The 19,668-nt window shown below is 34.0% G+C and overlaps 1 protein-coding gene across 2 annotated transcripts in view; it reads left to right on the forward strand.

The window, feature by feature from the left end:
- Window positions 1-19,668, forward strand: part of TUSC3 (tumor suppressor candidate 3) — a 108,659-nt gene that overhangs the window by 20,196 nt on the left and 68,795 nt on the right. For both annotated transcript variants that reach the window (XM_054295795.1, XM_054295796.1), the window contains exon 2: window positions 17,246-17,415. In XM_054295795.1, coding sequence (XP_054151770.1) covers window positions 17,246-17,415 — 170 coding nt within the window. The remainder of the gene's footprint in view (window positions 1-17,245; window positions 17,416-19,668) is intronic.

Here is a 19,668-nt window from a genome sequence, read left to right on the forward strand (position 1 = left end):
TTTCCACAACCAGAGGAAATCAACAGTGTGCAGATGTCTAATCAATCAATTAATTTATAGGGTTTTCATCACAAGCTTCAAAGTTGGAATTAAGATTAATTTATTTTTTTTTTAGAGCTCATGTAATTTCTCCAAAACTAGTGCATTTTTTCAATTCTTTGGAACATTTGAACATTGTTTTGTCCTCCTTTGCCCCCTAGAAGGCTTAAATATGCTAATATTATTTGAGAGTAGTGTTTGTTCTTAGGAGAAGATTATTTGCATGCATGCATGCATTTCAGTGATCTGTCATATTTATCTTAGGATCTTTGCTTGTCAAAGAGGTCTAATGAGTTGCCTGAAGTAACTGTACTGGAATAAGTATTTTTAGGAATTGCACTTATACTATCACCAGTTTCAACGCCATAATTCATATTTATATCATGGTAACACCACTAGAATGTCATTGGTAACTTCCTTGATGATCTTAAGCTCCATTTTATGCTACAGTTTGTGCAAGCATATGAAAATAAGGCTGTCCACTTGCTGAGGGTGGGTAGATTTCATGCTTAATTTCACACAATGATTAAAACAGGATTATTTTAATCAATTACCTGAGGAAGTGATCAGCTGTGGGCTTCATATCAACTTCTGCAAACTATATTCAGATGCTCTTTAGTACCAAGGTCCTGCCATGAAAACTAACAGATGGAATTATTGCACGAAGAGAAATTGGTAGGTAAACTAAAATCAATTTTTTCCATACCATTAATTTGGGGAGAAATGCTTTAGGGTTTGCAGAAATTTAATAAATATGCATAAGGTGATATTATGTTTTCCACATCCTTTACATTTATACTGGCTTATTAAAGATTTAATTAAGTTTTCTGAAAAGGGAGAGGATGCAGTCTTGCAAAAGATGTAGATGACGGTGTGGGTTCACAATAATTAGGGCTTCAGGGATAAAATAAAGATTCTCTACAGTTAATGAATATTAAGGCAATGGCTGCTTTGACAACTTGCAGAAATGACAGTATTTTACTTACCACATCTGTCTTCTGTTGATTTTCTAGCCCTAGTCCATCAGTATATCTGATAGATTACACATCATTTCTTTCTGCAACTATGAATAATAAACAAAAGTTACCAAGGATATTTTACTTTATCCTTTCTGTGTGTAAGCAATCTTTTGTATCAACTTCTTGCTTTTCATTATCCTGCATCTTCTTTGTTGTCCATTCATTTAAATCTTAAAGACAAGTATGTCTGGATTAATTTTATTAATATTTTCCTACTGAAACAGCTCATCACAAACCACTGCAAAAACTATTTTTTTAAAATCAGTCTTTGAATCCATTTTGCTCTCAAGTTTCTAAAATGTTGTCTGTGGTTAGACAAAAAATGTGGCAAAGCAACTCTGAACCATGTTAATCCATGGTCTTCATTGGTTCTTATGTATTCTGTGTGTAGAAATATATAAATAAGTAAATGACATGTGCTTTGTCTTCTTTGACTTCAGCTTTCAAACTCTTAGGGACCACAGCTGTCTTCTCCAGTAACACACAATTAAATTTTGCTCCTTGATTAGGATTTCTTAGTGCTCTGATTACATAAATAATGACAATACCAAAGAACAATTCCTTTACACATCTGGTTCAATGTAAGAGGAACTATAATATTATACTTGAATGCTGAACAATGTATTTTGGCCTATAAATTCTGTGTCAGTAATATCAAGGAAATATATTGTTCTGGAGTTCAAAGGTTGCAGTGAACTCACTCAGTTGTCAGTTCAGTACAGTTGTCATGGATTCTGTTGTAGGCTTTCATGTAACACTTTGAATGTAACTTTCTGCTGCTTTCAGCTTTGTAGCACATACTAGACGATACTGTTGAGCCATATGCTGTACACGTGGCAGAAGCTTGCATCCTTTGTCCTTGTACCCCTTGACCATTTTCCAGGTCTGCTTTCCTCCCCGTATCATTGTTGATCCTGTGCTCCTCTTAGAATATCTCCTGGAAATCTTCCTACAAGAAGAAATTCAATTTCTTTTCCATTCTGTATTCTGCTCCTCTGCCACCACAGTTGTGGTGGCCCAGTCTGCCATCAGTAAGTCAATAGTACTTACCTCTCTTTGTTCACATTAATATCCATGGGAAAAGTGGATATTTTCCTGACAGAGGGTGTTGAAAAAGGTATTCAGTGAAAAAGGAGCTGTAGTATGGACTGTGAGGAAAGATCAGCAGATAGTGGAGCTTGCTCTAAGGGGTTTTTATAGTATTGAGGAACTGAATTCTCTCTAGGATAATTTTCCTTTAAAACCTGCAGCCTCGCTGAAAGCATTGCCTTTTTGCATTAATGTTTTTAAAATATACGCTTTCCTGAAACTTCTTGTATTCATTGAAATTTTGAGTTTCAGTTGTCTGAAAACTGCTTTATTTTTGCATATTGCTACTTCTTCCTGATGGTCTGGTTAAATGCCTTTTAGAAGTACCAGGAGAGTTAATCTTTTTCTCATTGTTTAAGTCTGTTCTAAATGGGAACTGTTAATGTGCCTCAGACAGAGTATTTGATTTTGTATAAATATGAACTTTTACTTTAGTGTTACAAATTCTGGTAACTTATCCTGAAGACAGAACTGTGTATCTGCAAATTTACTTAGTCATGCTACAGATTATTTCTCCCAGCCTCTTTTACAAGCAGTTGGTAAAAAGCCATCTGGCTCACAAGCCATGTCTGTTCTATGTTATGAAATCTTTAAATACTTGCCCTTCTGCACTCTTATTTGTCTTTTGAACCACTCATTTACATAGTTTTTGACAAAGAAGTACTTTTTCAGAAAAATATGGTCACTTCTGTGTGCTTCAGAAATAAATTATTGGGTATTTGGCCAAAGCCAGTGAGCCAAACTAATAGTAAGTTACTTAGGCAGTCAGATTATTTCAGTCAAGTTGGAGTGTGTGTATAAAGCAATTTGTGTTCTTGGTTAATATCATCCAGTTTCAGTCCTGCATATGCAAGTCCGTGTGTGTACATAATGCAGAATATTTAACTGCGTTTTTTTTAATTTTTTTTTTTGTATTTGTATTTACTGTGTCCTATATACATTGTTTTGCAGAGTAAATTCAATTCAGTTTAGCTACATTCTTGGAGTGGGAGATAAGGATTTGTGTACCAGCAAAGTGAATTGGAAAGTAATGCCTCATACTTATTTTTAAATGTGATTCAGACCTAAAACTTTATAGCAAATCATGTTGTGTTCTTGTAAAAGGATAGGTTTCTGTCAAATGGAGATAAAGTGTATTCTCAGTCTTTGTGTCTGTAGGGATTAGGGCAGTAATTGCATCTAATTTCTGGTGATGCTTTCTCCTCCCTGTGGTCACTGATGTATTATTTCACTGAATATTCAGGGAGGAGTTGAAATGTCTGCAGTGGATTTCTTGAACCTGAATGTAATTCCTATGACTTTACTCATCTTTAGGCTTGTCAGAATAAGAGTTTTTCATACCTGTTTTCTTCTAAATATAGAGGGGGCAAACTAATTCTGTACATTGAGAATTTTAGTTAGGCACATGCACATATATAATGCACAGAAAAGGAAATTTTGACAGAATGAATAGTACAGTTCTGTAGAAAATGTATTTTTTTAATGTCCAGTTCTTGAACTGTGAAACCCTGACTCCCTTGAACAACATGGAGTGTAAATTGTGCCAGATGAAAACTGGAATAAATTGATAAGTACTATTTGCTTTTTCTCTGTCATGTTTTTAAGTTCTGCAAGAAGTTTCTGTGATAAAAGTCTCCCAGACTGATTATATTTAAAGTAGTGCAACCAATGTCAATATTCCTGATTGGCATTTTTCCTTGTAATGAGGTGATTTACTGTTTGTTCTTGCATGTTCTATGAATATTCACCAATTCTGTTGCTAAGCGTATTGATGTGCTTTGCACTTACTTATCACTTACAATTGGTTTCAGGGCTATCTAATCTTCCTCTCTATAGCAATTATTCTCTATCTGTCAGAAGATCCTCCCTCTTAGTCTGCTTCAGGGAGCAGGAGGGGTGTAAGCTTATCAAAGATTTTTCTCACTTGATCTTTCACTAGTTAACATGCCTCTTAGGTTATCTCTGTAAATGATTTTGTCTTGTTGAATTGAGAAGTGAACAGATCAGAACCATTCTGTGCTTTTGGGTCAGTTACTGTTTCAGTTTTCCTGAGTTTTCCTTCCAATAGCACCTGCTTTAACTTAGATCATTGTGCTACTGTAAAAAATAGTAGTGGCAACGTGTCCTGTCTTCTAACTGGCAAACTTTGTTAATTCTTTATTATGACTACTGTTGCAGCATTTGTAAAGGAACTAGAGAAGTGGCTGTCTTAGAGAGTGGCATGTCTCTTTCTATGGGAGTAAGTGGAGTATGGACACACTCAATAGGGAAAACTTTTTGTAGGGAAAACATTTCTGTTCATTCCTTGGGCTATATGTAAGCATTTCTGAGATGCATTTATTATTTGCCAAATTGACTTCAAAATCTAGGTTGAATGGGAGTTGAGAGGGGTAAGCTGGAAGGTGGTGTGCTTAACTAGTGCCTAATATTGACCTTAAAGACTGCAGATATAAAAACCAGAATATTTAAATATCGGTTAATATGTTAAATTAGCTGTGTTAAATCTTTTTCAGCTAGCTTCAAACCAAGACAGGACAAGAATGTGTGCAAATTTATTCACATATGAATTGCTTAGCTTTTAAAGATTATGTAGCCTTTGATTTAAGTAATTTTTCAGTGTTAATTCTTTGTGGAGTTATTTTAAATACAAAGATGGTGTTTTCTACCTCAGCATGTCCTTGAGATGCAATTTTTGAATGTTGGGAAGACATATACTAGTATATCTAATATGTTTGGTTAGCAGCTGCAATAGTACCTGAGTTCTGTGGGAATCCACTGTTGCACATGAGCTAGGCTGACTTGTGGCCTGAGCTGGTACTACCTTCGTTATATTCCTATGATGATGGTGTTGGGATGTAAACAGGACTTCAGAATATATCTGTGTGCATTAAGGTAATCAGGAAAAGTGATTCTTGGTAAAATTAGGAAAAGTGTCTCTTTTTCAGCTGGGAAAAAAATATGGAAGGTGCTTCTCAGATTTATTATTCTAATTGTTTTCAAAGCAAAGCTCTAAGATGAGTCTTTGGAATATTAAATTTTATAATCATGCTTCCTTTCTCCTTTATATTTTCTATTATTCTATATCAACATACTCCTTAAAATCAACCACAAAAAACAAACCGCCAAATAATTTTTTTCTCTCTATTTTTTTCTCTGTCCTTAAGCACCCTACACTTTAAAAGTGCAAGTATTCTTTTTGTTTACTTAAACTTTAGATGCAGATCTCTACTTGGTCTTTTACAGAATTGAAGCTTATTATTTCTTGAATCGTTTAGGTCTTGAAATTACGTTCCTCTTTAGCAAAAGAATAATCAAAAATTTTGCTTTTTTTGTCTGGGTGGTAAGTTTTTGTTGTTATTGTTTATTTTGCTTGGTTTTAAATCTGTAATTGTTTTTAACCCTGATAGGTCTCATATTAGCCAAGTCTGTAGTTAATTTTTTTTTTTTTTGGTGAGAATAGTAATAATATTTTGCATAATATTTATTTCTTTTCTACCATAGGAGGTTTTATCCTATGGGTACTTGGTTAATGGGTAAAACATAAAGAACGTGGAGCTTTAAGGAGGAAGTAAAACTTGTATCTGTGGTAGGTAGTCACAAGATCTTCCAGTGCCTTTGGCAGTAACAACTTTTTCCACTCTAAAGATTAATTATTTTGTCTGCAATTTTTGATTACAATTTTTAAAATTCTTTAATTTTACACAGACTAGTTTGTGCATGGTTAGATATCTTATTTCAGAAAGTACTTAATTGCCTTGGCACAAGACAGAAAGTGTTAATTACTTATCATCACCACATCTTTCCTCTGACATTACTCTCTTAATTCAATTGTTGTGAAGAGGCAAGTGAGACATTTAATTCTGTTTTTTTAGCTTCCCAGTGTATTAATCAGCAAGATAACCTTTGCTATTAAGGTGCCAATAAGAAACAGGTGCTTGACAATTCTCTCAGTAATACCAAAAAGACAAATTCACGATGTCTGCCTATGTGTTGATTTTGGGGTTTCGGCATGTTTTATTGTTGCTGGGTTTTGTGTTTGTTTTGGTTTGGTTTTTTGTTTGGTGTTTTTGGTTTTGTTTGATTGTGGGTTTTGTTTTTTGTTTTTTTTTTTTTTGTATGTTTTGGAAGATGAAGAAGCTGGAGTACTCATTCCCAGAATATTTTTCAACTAGATGCTTTATGTATTCTCTGGATGAAGTTAACCAGTTATTCTTTGATTGTATGGAGAGCTCTGCTGATTTGTTGATTTTGTTAAAGGTCACTTAGCTTTCTCTAAATTCTTTTATGTTATATACCCTCTTTTTATGTTATGTATGTATGTTATATAATATGTTTATGTTATGTATGTATGTTATATAATAACAACGAAAGTTGAGTACTCTTGTATTCCTTGTTGGAGCAATTTTTTAAAAAAATGCAAGCATTATTCTTAAGGAAATTCTGTCAAAATTATTTCAGTATGCTTGTTTGAGGTCTCATTGTTTTCCTGTTCAAGCAGTTATATCTCTGATTACCAAACAGTGCTTATGTGCTTTGAAACAATTTAATTTCTGCCCCTTCATTCTGGTATGTTTTTACTCACAGAACCAAATCTTCTCTGTTTTATTCTGTATTTACTCTGCATTTTACATTTCAAATGTTGAATTGATTTGTCCTAAACTTCTTTCTTTTAACAGTAGCTGCTGCTGCCCCTTCCCAGCCTTCTTTATAATCTAATGCACTTTAAGTTCTTGATGCTTTCCCTAGCTAGCCTTTCATAAGAATTCTTATAAGATTTTTTTAATAAAACTTCTGTTCGTTGTAGCTGTTCAGTCATCTATTCTGTACTTCCAGGGACTGGAAATACAACATCTGTATTTTAACCTGGTGTTTGGAATAACATAGAAAAGCGAAGAAGAGGAAGAAAGATTTTTTTGGTTTTTTTTTAGCATTAGCCATGGTTTGGTTGTCTGGGTAATTCTTCAGTGTAGCACAGTGCTTAAGGGCTTTAAGGGATTAGTCTCTATGTGCTTCCACATTCCACAGAGAGGAGAGCTGAGTTATCAATGACTTTGTAAAATGTCTCTCTAGCATGCCTATTTACAGAGAGCAAAAATGATACAAGTTCTATTTAATTTTTTAATTTTTTGGGGAGAAAATCTAGTAATACCCTGAACTTTTGTTGCTCTTCTGGGTTTTTGACCACTTTCAAATTGTGATTTATTGGTAGTATTCCACCAAAATCAAAGCAACCTCAAATTTCTGGGGTGAGCTACCTCTTTGTGAAGTTACTATCATCACTACTTTATCAGCTTTCAACATAAAATCTTGTCATTCCATAAATATGCAGGGAAATAGGCAGTAAGGGATAGAAATGTGATTGGCAGTATTTCAACAGCAATTCAGTTTGTGAGTTACTTTATTGTGAAACAGGGAATAAATACACTTTGAACAAAGGAGCAGTTTTGTTGATGTCTGTCCAAGTCACCTTTTCTCTAGATGCTACCTTCTTTGTAAAGAAGAACTTGCTTTACATTAATGAAAAAACCCAAAAATTAGGATGGAACCACTCTTCAGTAAAGTGATGTCATTTCATGCACATCCTTTAGATATCACGCTTTCCACCTAATGTTCTGGAGTTAAAAATGATCTGAGGAAGGGCTGAGAGAGTTGGGAATGTTTACCCTAGAAAAGCCAAGGCTCAGGAGGAATTATATCGATGCAAATAAATACCTGAAGGGTTAAGATGACAGGCACAATTGTTGGTGCCTTGTGACAGGCCTGGAGGCAGTGGGCACTAAATGAAACACTAAAGGTTCCACCCGAACATCAGTGAACACTTCTGTACTGTGAAGATGACTGAGCATTGTCGAGAGTTGTGCAGAGGTTAGGGGTGGTTGCTTGTTTTGTTTGGATTTTGTTGTTACTTGTTTTGGGGTTGTATTTGGACTTTTTTTCCCTGTTTTTTATTTGGTTTTGAGTTTGTTTGTTTGTTTTTCCTAAGGAATATACTACATAAGTTATTTGATTTTTTCCCAGGGCAGCATGCAATTTGGGATACATGGCGTACTAGAGCTACATGCTGTGGTGTATACAAAACTAGTATATGAGCAACCTGATCCTGCTTTATCAGGTTCTAATGGCTTACTCTGTAACATTTCTTTTTTAATAGTTTAAGAGATTCAGCTGGCAAAGATATTTTGTGGTAAAGTTGAGAGGGAACAGCTAGTTATATAGCACTCTATGTAGAACATTCAACTTCATATACAGTACTTGAGAGTAAAAAAAGATCTCATTTTCACATTTTCAGAGACACTGGACTCTAGTTTTAGTATGAAGAAAACAGAGGAGAAATATCTGTAGTGTCAGACCTTTGCTTTTAGTAGAGAAATACAATTTCTTCAAATGATCTAGGTTAAATAAGGCTGCCTGCTGATTTCAGCAAACCCTGAAGAAGTGAAGGAAAGAGTTACTTATTTTGAAACATAAATACAATGTTAATAATGTGTTGAGAAGTCAATATTCTTTGTAGGAAGGGAGAGGTACACAAAGTATATTTTAGTTTCCTGAATGGCTTTCAGTAGTTAACTCATAATTCTACTCTGCTAATTGAATGCTCTGAGATGACTCTTGCAGAAAGCTGAACTTAACAAAAAAAACTCCTTGGGGTCCAGAAACTCAGAATGGCAATCTAAATAGCAACTGGTTTAAAATGCTGACTTAGTTAAGTTTAATTTTACCTAAAAATCAGAAATATTTGAAAATGGCAGGCCAAATAAATTGGTATTAAACATCTTGATAATCCGCAGCTTTGAGATGTCTTCCTGGATTTAGAAAGAGTTTTGATTTGTGAAATAATAATTGTGTATAGAGTTAAGTTGAAGTATCTGCATAAAAATAATAAATTTAGCACTCTTAAAGGTATGGCTGAATCCAATTCCCAGGAATCTGAAGGTTCTGAATATTGAAAAAAAAGTAGCAATTTAGAATTAGTAGTTTGATCTTAATGAATTGAAATATATGTGCAGAATTAGTTTTAACTTTTTGTGCATAATTTTAATATTTAGCTAAAAATTTCTTCCCATCTTAAAGAACTTCTGCAATATTTTTGCTAGGTCACCCTGAATTGTTTTCCACTGAGAGTAAATGGAGCTTTTTTAGCTTTTGTGTATAACAAGCACTCTTGGAATCATCCTGGATGTCCTATATTATGCTCTCCTGAGACTAATATCCTTTCAGTATAAAGGTGACCTAAGCAAAATGTACTTTGAGGTTTAGCTGGTGCTTTTGTTGTAGAATCTTTCCTCTAATTCATAATTCAACCTTTTGATATTTCTCATTATGTAACGAACTACTTCCATGCTTATAAAGAAAAAAAAGTAAAATAAAATTATAAGTGAAAAGCCTATAGTCGTAAAAATCATCTTAGCTAGGCTTATTTCTATAAAACTTAAGTATTTTAACTTTTGTTTATTTAATGCAGTACAGTAGGTATTATCTTTCCTGAAATAAGCTGTGTTCTTGTTTACAGTACTTGAGTCTTACTCTGTAATTCATATTGTTGATCTTATAGGCTTTATTTAAATCAGATTACCTTCATCTTTAAATGGATGTAAGTTACTTTAACGTTTGTGACAAATTGTGAAAATTTTGAAAAGTATTAAATAGAAAACAGGGTAAATTTCTTGTATTTTGAAATCAATTGTCAATTTTTGATTGTACTCGGTGGAAATTGATGGTCTTTGTAAAATCAGCTGGACAAAATACATCCATGTAAACCATTATGCAGGTTATTTTCAGTGTTGCATCTTACACAGTGTAAAAATATTAATGTAATACTTTTATAATGTTCAGAAAATGAGAGCTTCATATAATAGGAAATTAACCAGATTTTTCTGAATCTGCCAATAGAACAACATATGGGCTAAAATAATAATAAAAAAAAAAAGAAACAAAAAACCACAGTAGTTTTGATTCTCTGTTCATTTATCTATTCATCCTGAAAAGGACATTTTTTTAGGTATTATGCCACAATGTAGGCATTTTACATAAAGATGAAAATCAGCATCTCATTCCAAAAAGCAAATTCTCAGTCACAGCTAAATGACTTTGAGTCAATGGAGCATAATATTAAGTCAGTCATACTGTGCCAGCTTACATGGCTTCTCAATTATGTTCAGGCAATGGTTTTTTTAAATAAATAAATAATCTGAGAAGGAAAAAAAGTATCCAAACAGATTTCTGTATATCTTAGTGGTTAGTAATATTTGCATTAATTCATGCTTCTCTTTTCTTGCAGAAGAGAAATTAGAGAAGAAAATATTTGCTGTACTGATAGTTATTCTCAATAGAAGAATTAGTTTATGAGTGTATGGCTGCAGAATAATGTGTTGCTCACTGGAATATTCAGATACTTAATCCAGGAGTTCTCCATTAGGCCTACGGTTGTGAATCAAGAAATCACAGTTAGTAACTTTGACATGACCCATGGTTTCTGTTCCTGTTTAAAGACAAGTTCAGAATTGAGACTAAGTATTTTTGATAAAGCTACTGGTGGTGCTTCTGTTAATACAAAGAGAATAAATTTTGAAAAAAGTGAAATATATTTAAATCTTTTTCCCTGGATTTTAAATTAGCTTAGAAAATATTAGAGAGAAGAGTGAAGATGCAGACAGATCAAAGAAATTAGATTTCAAGTCCATGAGCTATTTGAGATTTTGTTTAGAAGACCTATACAGGAAAGCAGCCTTCTATCTTCTCCCTTTTTAGTGTGTAGGAAATATTATATGAAATTATCTAAATATAATTGTGTGTTGAGTTTTAGAAATGATATAAATATTTTTATATATTCAAGGATACTGATATGTTGGTAGCATAAATTACATTTTTATGCAGACATCAGCTGACCAAGGGACAGCAGAGGAATGAATGCCCATAAGAACACTTTGAATGTTGAATCCATCATCTTTCTGCCACCCATTTAATGGGGTCAGTAATTGCATATCTGTGAATGTTTATCAGACACATTTTTAGAGAAGTTAACTGTTCTTACAACAAACTGGTGAAATGTGTTTATTAGTGCAATTAGTTTCTCTGTACTATTATTCTTAGTGTAATTAAAGACTAAAATGGAGACTGTTAAGTAAATTGGAATTTAAGCTACATGCATTAGATAGATTTATGAGATAGTTTACATGCAGTATCAGTACAACCTTGTTTTGTGGTTTGCTTTTTGTTTGGTTGGTTGTTTCTTTTTTCCACAATGAGTGTTGTCCTGAAATAATTGTGTACAGAGCTAGAATTTCTTGGGGATTTGATGCACCTGAGTGAACAAAGCAGAATTTTCATCAAGGGTGGTTTTTGAATCTGCCTTAGCTAGTTTTGGTAAAATACACATAATGGAAACGTGGAAGTCAAGCCATCTTATTTTTTTTTTTAATTTGCAACATCATTTCAGAAATAGTTAACAAAATCTGTAGTTAGCTCACCTCCAGTAGCAAATGTAATATCAAATCATTAATTAGAAATGCCTGCCTTTGTTTCTTTCACTAAAAAAAACTGATATTTGAGGTACTGGAGTGAATTGGACTTTATCAGGAAAGGGGAAGGGCTCAGTAATAAGCAATGCTTCAGCCTTATTGGTAGATTGAGTCTCTAGCTAATTTATACTTTTCCTAGTATAGGAATCTCATGTTACTGCTTTTGACCCAGTCTTTCTAAAGCTGAGTCCTTAGTCTCCCAGGTTCACGTTTTGAGCAGTATTCAGGACCCTCTTGCATCAGAAAAACTTTAAATTTCTTCTGGAACCTGAAAGATGCAAAGTGTTAGAGCTGGTGTTTTTCAAAGGGAAGGAGTCTAATTTGAACACTGAATCATTGAGTAATATAATTGGACTTAATTCTTTGCTTTTTTCCAATAACCCTTATGCCTTAGGTTACCTGTGTCACGTTATTCTAACAGAAGGCAAAGTAAATGAAAGGAAGTCTAAAGAAGAAATCTTGAAAATATTAGGGTCATCCACTGGACAGACAGAGCAAGCAACACTTAGGAAAATATGTGTGGTATTTTGTTTTTTGTTGTTTGGTATCCCCTGCCCACAACAGTCTTATTTGGACCAAAAGAAGTTTAGAAAATCTGGCCAAGAGAGATTAAAAGTCAAGTGAGGCAGCACGTGTGTATGCAAGGTGATTCTTCTTGTTTATGCTTTGTCTTCTAGGCACTGTGTCTTGGGACAATGAGTAAGTAAAGCTGTGTTTTCAGTAGCTAATCTGCTAGTCACAGAGAATGAAAGGGAAGGCTTGTAGATGTCAAGCTCTATTGGGTTAAGAAGCAGAGAGGAGATATGAAGGATCACTGGGAAGCAGTCCCTAATAGGGAATTGCTTCAGGTGCAGATGCCAGAAGCTTGGCCTGCTAGCATCTTTAGTTTCAGAACTTGTCACACTTAGTTTTCTGACAGGTAGCTTGGTTGTTTTATCGCATCACTGGAAACCAAGATCTATAATAGATGAAATTTACCTTTTGCTTCCTTCATGACTCAATAATAGGGAAAACTGCAAATGGAAAAATCATTTACTAGCCTTAGGGATTAAAGAGGAATTTTTTAGAATTGTTTTCCCAAGCAGCTTTTTTTTGCAGTGGGGAGTGATCATCTGCTTAACAGGATTGAGGAAAAGATACCAATGACTGTCACTATTTCAAGAGCAAGGACAATTTTTGTAGGTGATTGCTTTACCAAATAATCCTGTTTTCTAAAAAAATAACAGCTTTACTTGTTGTGTAAGAAAATTCCTGGATTTTGGATTTTCTCAGATTTTTAACAGTTATTTAGTTTTGTAAAAACGTTGATGTGCCATATATTTTCTCTTGCAACAAAATAGTGTAGGAGCAGCAAGTAATGTTGTAGTTCTGTGTGTTTACAGAAATTAGCATTTATTTTGTTTGCACACATAGGTCATACATGTTCTTACATTCTGCTTGTGGCATCAACTAATGAAAATAAGTAAATGATACATGGCTACTTCTTCATTCATTGATTTAATGTTCTCATGCTTTTACAGACTGTTATCTGTTGATCCTTTTGTAGCTATTTGCAGCATCACACCCAGAGTTGTCTTTTAACAGGAAGAATTTCCTTTGTCATAATTAGGGTTTGGGTTTCTTGGTTTTTTGTTTGTTTGTTTTTTGGTGTTTTCCCCTTTAGTGTTTCAATTGAAACCCTTTCAGTTATCCACATAAATCTGGTAAGTGCTTAGAGAAATTCTGTAAATTTATAGATTTAAATATATATAGGGTCTTTACTTGCAGAGACTATGTAAAGGAGCAGAAAAAATAGAAATCTGGAGTGAAAATGAGGTAGTGTCCCTTGTTTTCTGGATTTGAGTAACAGTTGTTGTGTCTGTCATCACAACATGTGTTTTGTTAGATTTAGCCTCTCTCTCCTACTTCCAGATTTTCTCTGGCAGAAGACTTTTCCCAGGGGATGGAAAGAGGCAAGTTAATAAAATTTTTAAGTGTCTAGAATCCTAATAAGAATTCACTTTGTCGACAATTGTATGAATGGGTTGTATAGTTGGAGAATAAAGGGTGAAAGAAAATATGTTTGGTTTCAGTATCTTCAAAGCAAAACCAATTTGGCATAGACCACTGTCTTTTCTAACAGTGCTTTCTAGGATATTAGTGGATTATTTTTCTAAGTGTAATATAAAAATTTTGCCTTTTCATTCTACATGTTTTTTTGTCAATTTTTCTTCACTTTTCAACGCTTTTCTTTTGCACTGGAGAAAATTTTTGACTGACGTAGAGCTCATGCTTTTACTCAACAGTATGTTTTTTCTGTTTTCTATACTTCTATCTTGAAAAAAATAATTTTCTTGCAAAAATATCCAAATTAGATTCTGAATTATGAAATCTTTAAGACTGGTCTGCTGGCTTTAGTATACATAGAACACACTTTGCCCTGTCCCCTGCCTGTTAACACACTGACCAATTTTTCTGAGTGTAGTGTCTGTTAGGTGGGTGTCTTTTTGATCCAAAGCTGAATTAGACTGGTGGAGTTTTAAAATGTGCCATATTTCCTTAAGACTCAGCTTTAAAGTCAAATACATGGCTAAAATGCAACCTTTTATTACTCAGATTTATTTCTTTGATTACATTATTAAATGAAATGAGGAAAAGGTTGCTCACTTGCTCAGGAGCATATATTGTGAACATATTTTGTAATTGACAAAACCAATATCAGACCTTCATATTTTTCTAAAGACTTACAGGTCAGAAAGACTGCCCTGTGAATTCTAGAGATCTCAGTCCCAAGGTCTCTTCTATTAATTACTCTGCAAAAGACATCTTCTGAAATAGTGTCCAAAATATTGGTAGGATATTGAAGTGCAGTCAGTTAACTAAGAGAAGTGTAGCCTATAGCAGAATGTTTTATGAGGCAAGACACTATCTGCAGTCTATTTCATAACTCTCTATTTGAAAAAAATAGATTTCTTCAGAATGCAGTGAAGCAAGTATATACATTGTACCTAATGTCTACACTCCTGAAATATTACCTTGATTTTACCTAGTGTAGTACACATACAAAATTAGTGCAGTTACTAGCTTTTTACTAGTGCATGAAGGAGAAGTGATAAAAGTGGTGAGAACATTAATAGTGAATAGTGCACAAGAGCTATGTAAAGGTGACGTTACACGTGACTGAATCTAAAGGAATCAGGACTAATTTTTATTGGCAACTAGCTTCCAAGTAAAACTACAATTGGGACTTCTCTGAGGAAGATTCTTCTATATAACTGTATTTTATAGAAGCAAATTATGTAGCAATAATAGAGCTGGATTTATTCCCTCTCCTGTTTGTTTTTTTCTTTCTGTCAAGATCATGGTTTTGCTTTCATACCCCTAATGCTATTTCATGGGTTTCTTTTCTTTGAATAAGGCTTAATCTGAAAAGTATTTGTTTTTCTGTACCAAGTAGGGTATTATGCATAGTTCCTCTGTTAATATAAAAGTTATGTCTTTTTATTAGTTCTCTTTGGTTTATCTTTTTGCTTGAGTAATTAAAGCTTTTGGATATACTAGTTCCCATTCTTTTTAGCTCCTCATAATTTATTGTGCGTTACTGTCTGGAGTGCCTGATGCAAAACAAGTGAATCTTTTGAAATGAACAAAGATTTAATCCTGACACTGATAATTGAAGGAAATCTTACAAATGTGTAAGCTTCATTTTTGTGTAATTTACTTTATGATTGTTTCTAAAGAAAAGAACTTACATAATATCTTCTTGAGGCAAACCACCAAAAACATATGTCTTTTAGAAGAAGAAAAATTATAGTTTTAATTGAATTATCGATATTCTCATGATAAACAGAGTTGTAATCTCTCCTTCGCATTCAAGATTACAAATACTAGCTATATTCTGGTACAAAACAGGAACAGGAACAAAAACCTAAAGGATTTTTTTTTTTAGGGTAAAGTAAATGCAGGTATTTCAGAATTCTTCATGATTCATACTCATCAAAGCTTCTTTTGGACTCAACCCTTGAGATGACCTGTGCCTAGGGGGGCACAGCCCCTTAGGGGCTCTGATAATTTTGAAGGTGGAATTTCTGACAGGCAAAATAAAATTTATCTTTGCAGTTCATTCCTTCCTTCCCCTCATATATCTATCTCTACTCTCATTCATAGCATTACTGATTTGACAAAATGTTACTAGATGACCTAATTTTTCTACTCTATTCAATTTTTTAAAAAACTCGGAATAGCCACCTTGTCTCCTTGCTCAGTTGTTCTTGCACAAGTTGTTCTTGCACAAACTTTCTGTTTGGCTTCTACATGTCATCAGGCTCTCTTTTCTGAGTGTGTCCCTACTTCTCTAGGTTTTTTAGGCTAGTTTGTTCTACCCCTCCTCGGTGGAGTCTGACCAGTTTGTAAACCCTTTCACTAATTTATGTGTATTTTAACCGAGTTCTAGCATCTTCAAGTTTTCTGAAGTTAGTTTCCTCTTTGTTTGGTCTGCCTTCCTCACCTTCTGTTCCTGTCTCTCTGCCCCCTTCTCTGTCCTTCTCACTTCCTCTCAGCACTTAGCTTCTGAGTCGTAATATTCCTGTGTCCTCCACTCTTACTTTTAGTTTTTATTTGATAAAGCAGCTTCCACAGGGCCAGTGAGCTTGGAGCTGAAAGCTTTACCAAGATAGATGCATTAATCCTGCTACGCTGTATGCAGCAATCCGCTATAGCATGGTCAGTACAACCTTGCTGAACCTAGGTAACTTAGGAAACCAAACACTTTCTGCTGAGCATGTGTGGCATCACATTTACTTGATAAAAAAAACCAAAACCCTAAATAGATTTTCAGAGGAATTGTTAGATAAAGAGGGCTGTCTTTTAGTATGTCTCATAGCTTGCTTTTAAATCACTCATGGGGTGGAATGCTTTCAAGCAAAAGACAATACACAAGCAGATTTTTCTTATACAATGGTAGTTCAATCAAAATATTTTGTGCTTCTCAGTCTTGAGATCAGCTTAAAATATTGAACTCATAATGGAATATACCTAGATGAGTTTTTATGACAGTGCAGTCTTGTCTCTAACAAAATACAAAACTTGCATGAATTTAAATTCAGTATGATACATTTGTAGGAAATTCTAAACATAGTAACTATTTCTCTCTCTCTTTGTAGGTACATTTATCTTTCATCTTTATACTCAAGTGACAGACAATATCCTGCTGGGATTTTTACTAAATAGAATAAATACAACATAAGGCTGTGTTTTCTAAAACTTCAGTTTTTTAAATGAAAGTTAAATTATTGCTGTACTGGTAACTTCTAGTTAGGCATGATCCTTACTCTACTCCTTTGTCTTTGGTAGCAATCTGTTTGATTTTATTTTACGTATTCTTTCTGTTTAAGACCACATTGAGTTATTTTTTTAAATACTTGAAGTCTCATTGACTACATGAAAGACTAAATTATGCTATTAGCTAAACTCTGCTACATACACCTATATATAACTTCCATCTTGAGTCCAGAGGAATTTGGAGAGTGCAAAGACAGAATATAAGTACAAAGCACTTAAACTTTAAGCTTAAACATTCCTCATGCTTGTCCTCAATTACAGAATCTTTTGGCTGAGAAAGTGGAGCAGCTGATGGAGTGGAGCTCAAGGCGTTCAGTCATCCGCATGAACGGAGATAAATTCCGAAGGTTTGTGAAGGCCCCACCTCGGAACTACTCTGTGGTGGTGATGTTCACGGCTCTCCAGCCACAGCGGCAGTGCTCTGTGTGCAGGTAATTTATACCTTGGTGACCTTGCTCACCTTCCTTACCTGTTTTCAAGTGAGTGTTGGAATCAATATGCAGTATGCCAAGTGGGGTTGTTCTTTGCATGGGGTAGATGCTCACTAATCAACAGGCTTATGTGGTTGTTACAGCATTTTTTCAACTGCATTTCATCCATGTGTCACATTTTAGAATTAGTTCAGGTTTTGATTTTTAAATTGCAGTTGAATAAAATGTACACAGCCGAGGAAGACTTTTTATTTAAGAAATCAGCTTTATTTTATTATCCGTTAACCATGATCTTTCCAAAGACATTTTGTGACAAAAGTGATTCATTACCATTTAATAATATGGCACTTCAGTGATTTCTTCAGTTAAGAGATGCCCAAGGTGCTCATGCAGATGTCTTACCCTCTGATTTCACAGCTTTGGACAGTTCTTATGTACTAGCACATTTTTCCATGAGGCCATAGGTATTGTGCAGTACTGTCTGTCACAGCAATTTGATGTGTTCTGGTAACTCCACTCTGAATATGTATTAGAGTGCCTCTAGTAGTCTTCTAAGTTCAAGATCTCTCTCTGCAAATCCCTAGTGCAATAAGTTAATCCAAAAATGACTAATGATAGGGAAATAGGGCCAAGGCACTGAAAGGTAGTCATGCACTTAATTACCTCACTAAATCAGAAACTGTGCTAATAAAACCTTCTTCAGCCAAAATATGCATTAGAAATTACTGTGTTTAGCAATAAATGGGATTATTGAGCAGGGAACTCTAAACACTATTTAAATGGATGGCAGAATATTTTGTAAGACTGAAAAATGTAGGCTATATATGAGGTAATACTATTTCTTGTTTTTAAATACATTTATTTAAATTATATGCGAGGTTGGTAGATGTAGTAGTGTGTTAGATTTCTGATGTGTTGGAATGTGACAGAGGTTGGTAAATGTAGTAGTGTGTTAGATTTCTGATATGTTGGAATGTGACATTTACAACTAATACTTTAACTGGGGTATCTGTAATTGTCTATGTTTTTTATTAGGTTTTTGGTTTTTTAGATATTAATTTTGTGTCATTGAAGTCAGTTGGTCAGTTTTGAGGGAGAGTATATAAATTGTCTTTCCACTTCACTCTCCATATATGGACTGTGAAGCTGAACCATTAGGTACAGAAATTGTCCAACATTCTCAGATAGAGTTAATTTTTAGTTCAGTAGTTTCTTTTCTGTTATTTCTTCTTTATGTTGGCAGAGTTCAGCTTCAGGAGATGATACAGGAGTTGAAAGTTTATTATATTGTTTTATATCATTCCTTATTTACCAGTGGGTAAAGCTACACGAGATGCACCAAGTTCAGCTTTATAAGGGTCATTGTATTTGTCATTATAATGGCCATGGCAAATTGTTTCTGTGTTCTACATATTGGTCTTTTGTAGGGCATGTTAAACAACATAAATATTGCTGATATTAAGGAAGTTTATTTTGCTTGCAACTGTATATTGTTTACTGTACTGAAAAAGAGCTTATAAACTTCATCTTAGGAAAGACCAGACTAGATATCTTGTACAGTAGCAACTGAAAATATTTAAGCAAAAATGAAGGAAAAATCATCATACTACTTTCAGTTGAGATTGTTTAAATAAATGTGAAATTGAAATCCATTTGTTCATGTGAAATAAAAGGAATTTAATGAGGTTGATCATACTGCGCATAAAACCATTATCAGGAAAATCGACATTTTCAAATCAATGGTTAATTAATGGACAGGAGCACTGTAAGGATATATAGAACTGAAATGCATGCATTACTTGATTGTTAGATATTCACTAGCCACTTTGCCTAAAGGCTAAATTGATTTTTTAACTTAATCTGTAATGTTCTGTGAAGATGCTCTTGTTCAAGATTTAAGTTAACTGCTACTAGTCAAAACATTTTTGGAATAATTGCATAGAGAGAAAAAATCAATGTCATATTTCAAATATGAAGAAGTATCTAGTCTGAAATCTTTGACTTTGAATAACTTTGCCACAAGAATGAAAACTTTTTTCCTCTCTAAAAATTGAGCATGGTTGGTTTATGCACCAAAAAACTATCAAAAAAAAAAAAGTTTTCCTTTTGGTGTGTAGATTTGACACTTCTGTATTTTATCTTTCTATGATACATGTGGAAAGCTGACCAGATTTGTCTCAGACAATCTGAGGATTTTCTCTGTGCAGCAAGGAGGATGTTACAACATCAGTCACACAAATCATGTGATTTGTG

The sequence above is a fragment of the Melozone crissalis genome, unplaced genomic scaffold (genome assembly GCF_028551555.1).
Source record: "Melozone crissalis strain CALT ecotype California unplaced genomic scaffold, PUWL_Pcris_2 ptg000006l_1, whole genome shotgun sequence".
In the NCBI taxonomy this organism is placed as follows: domain Eukaryota; kingdom Metazoa; phylum Chordata; class Aves; order Passeriformes; family Passerellidae; genus Melozone; species Melozone crissalis.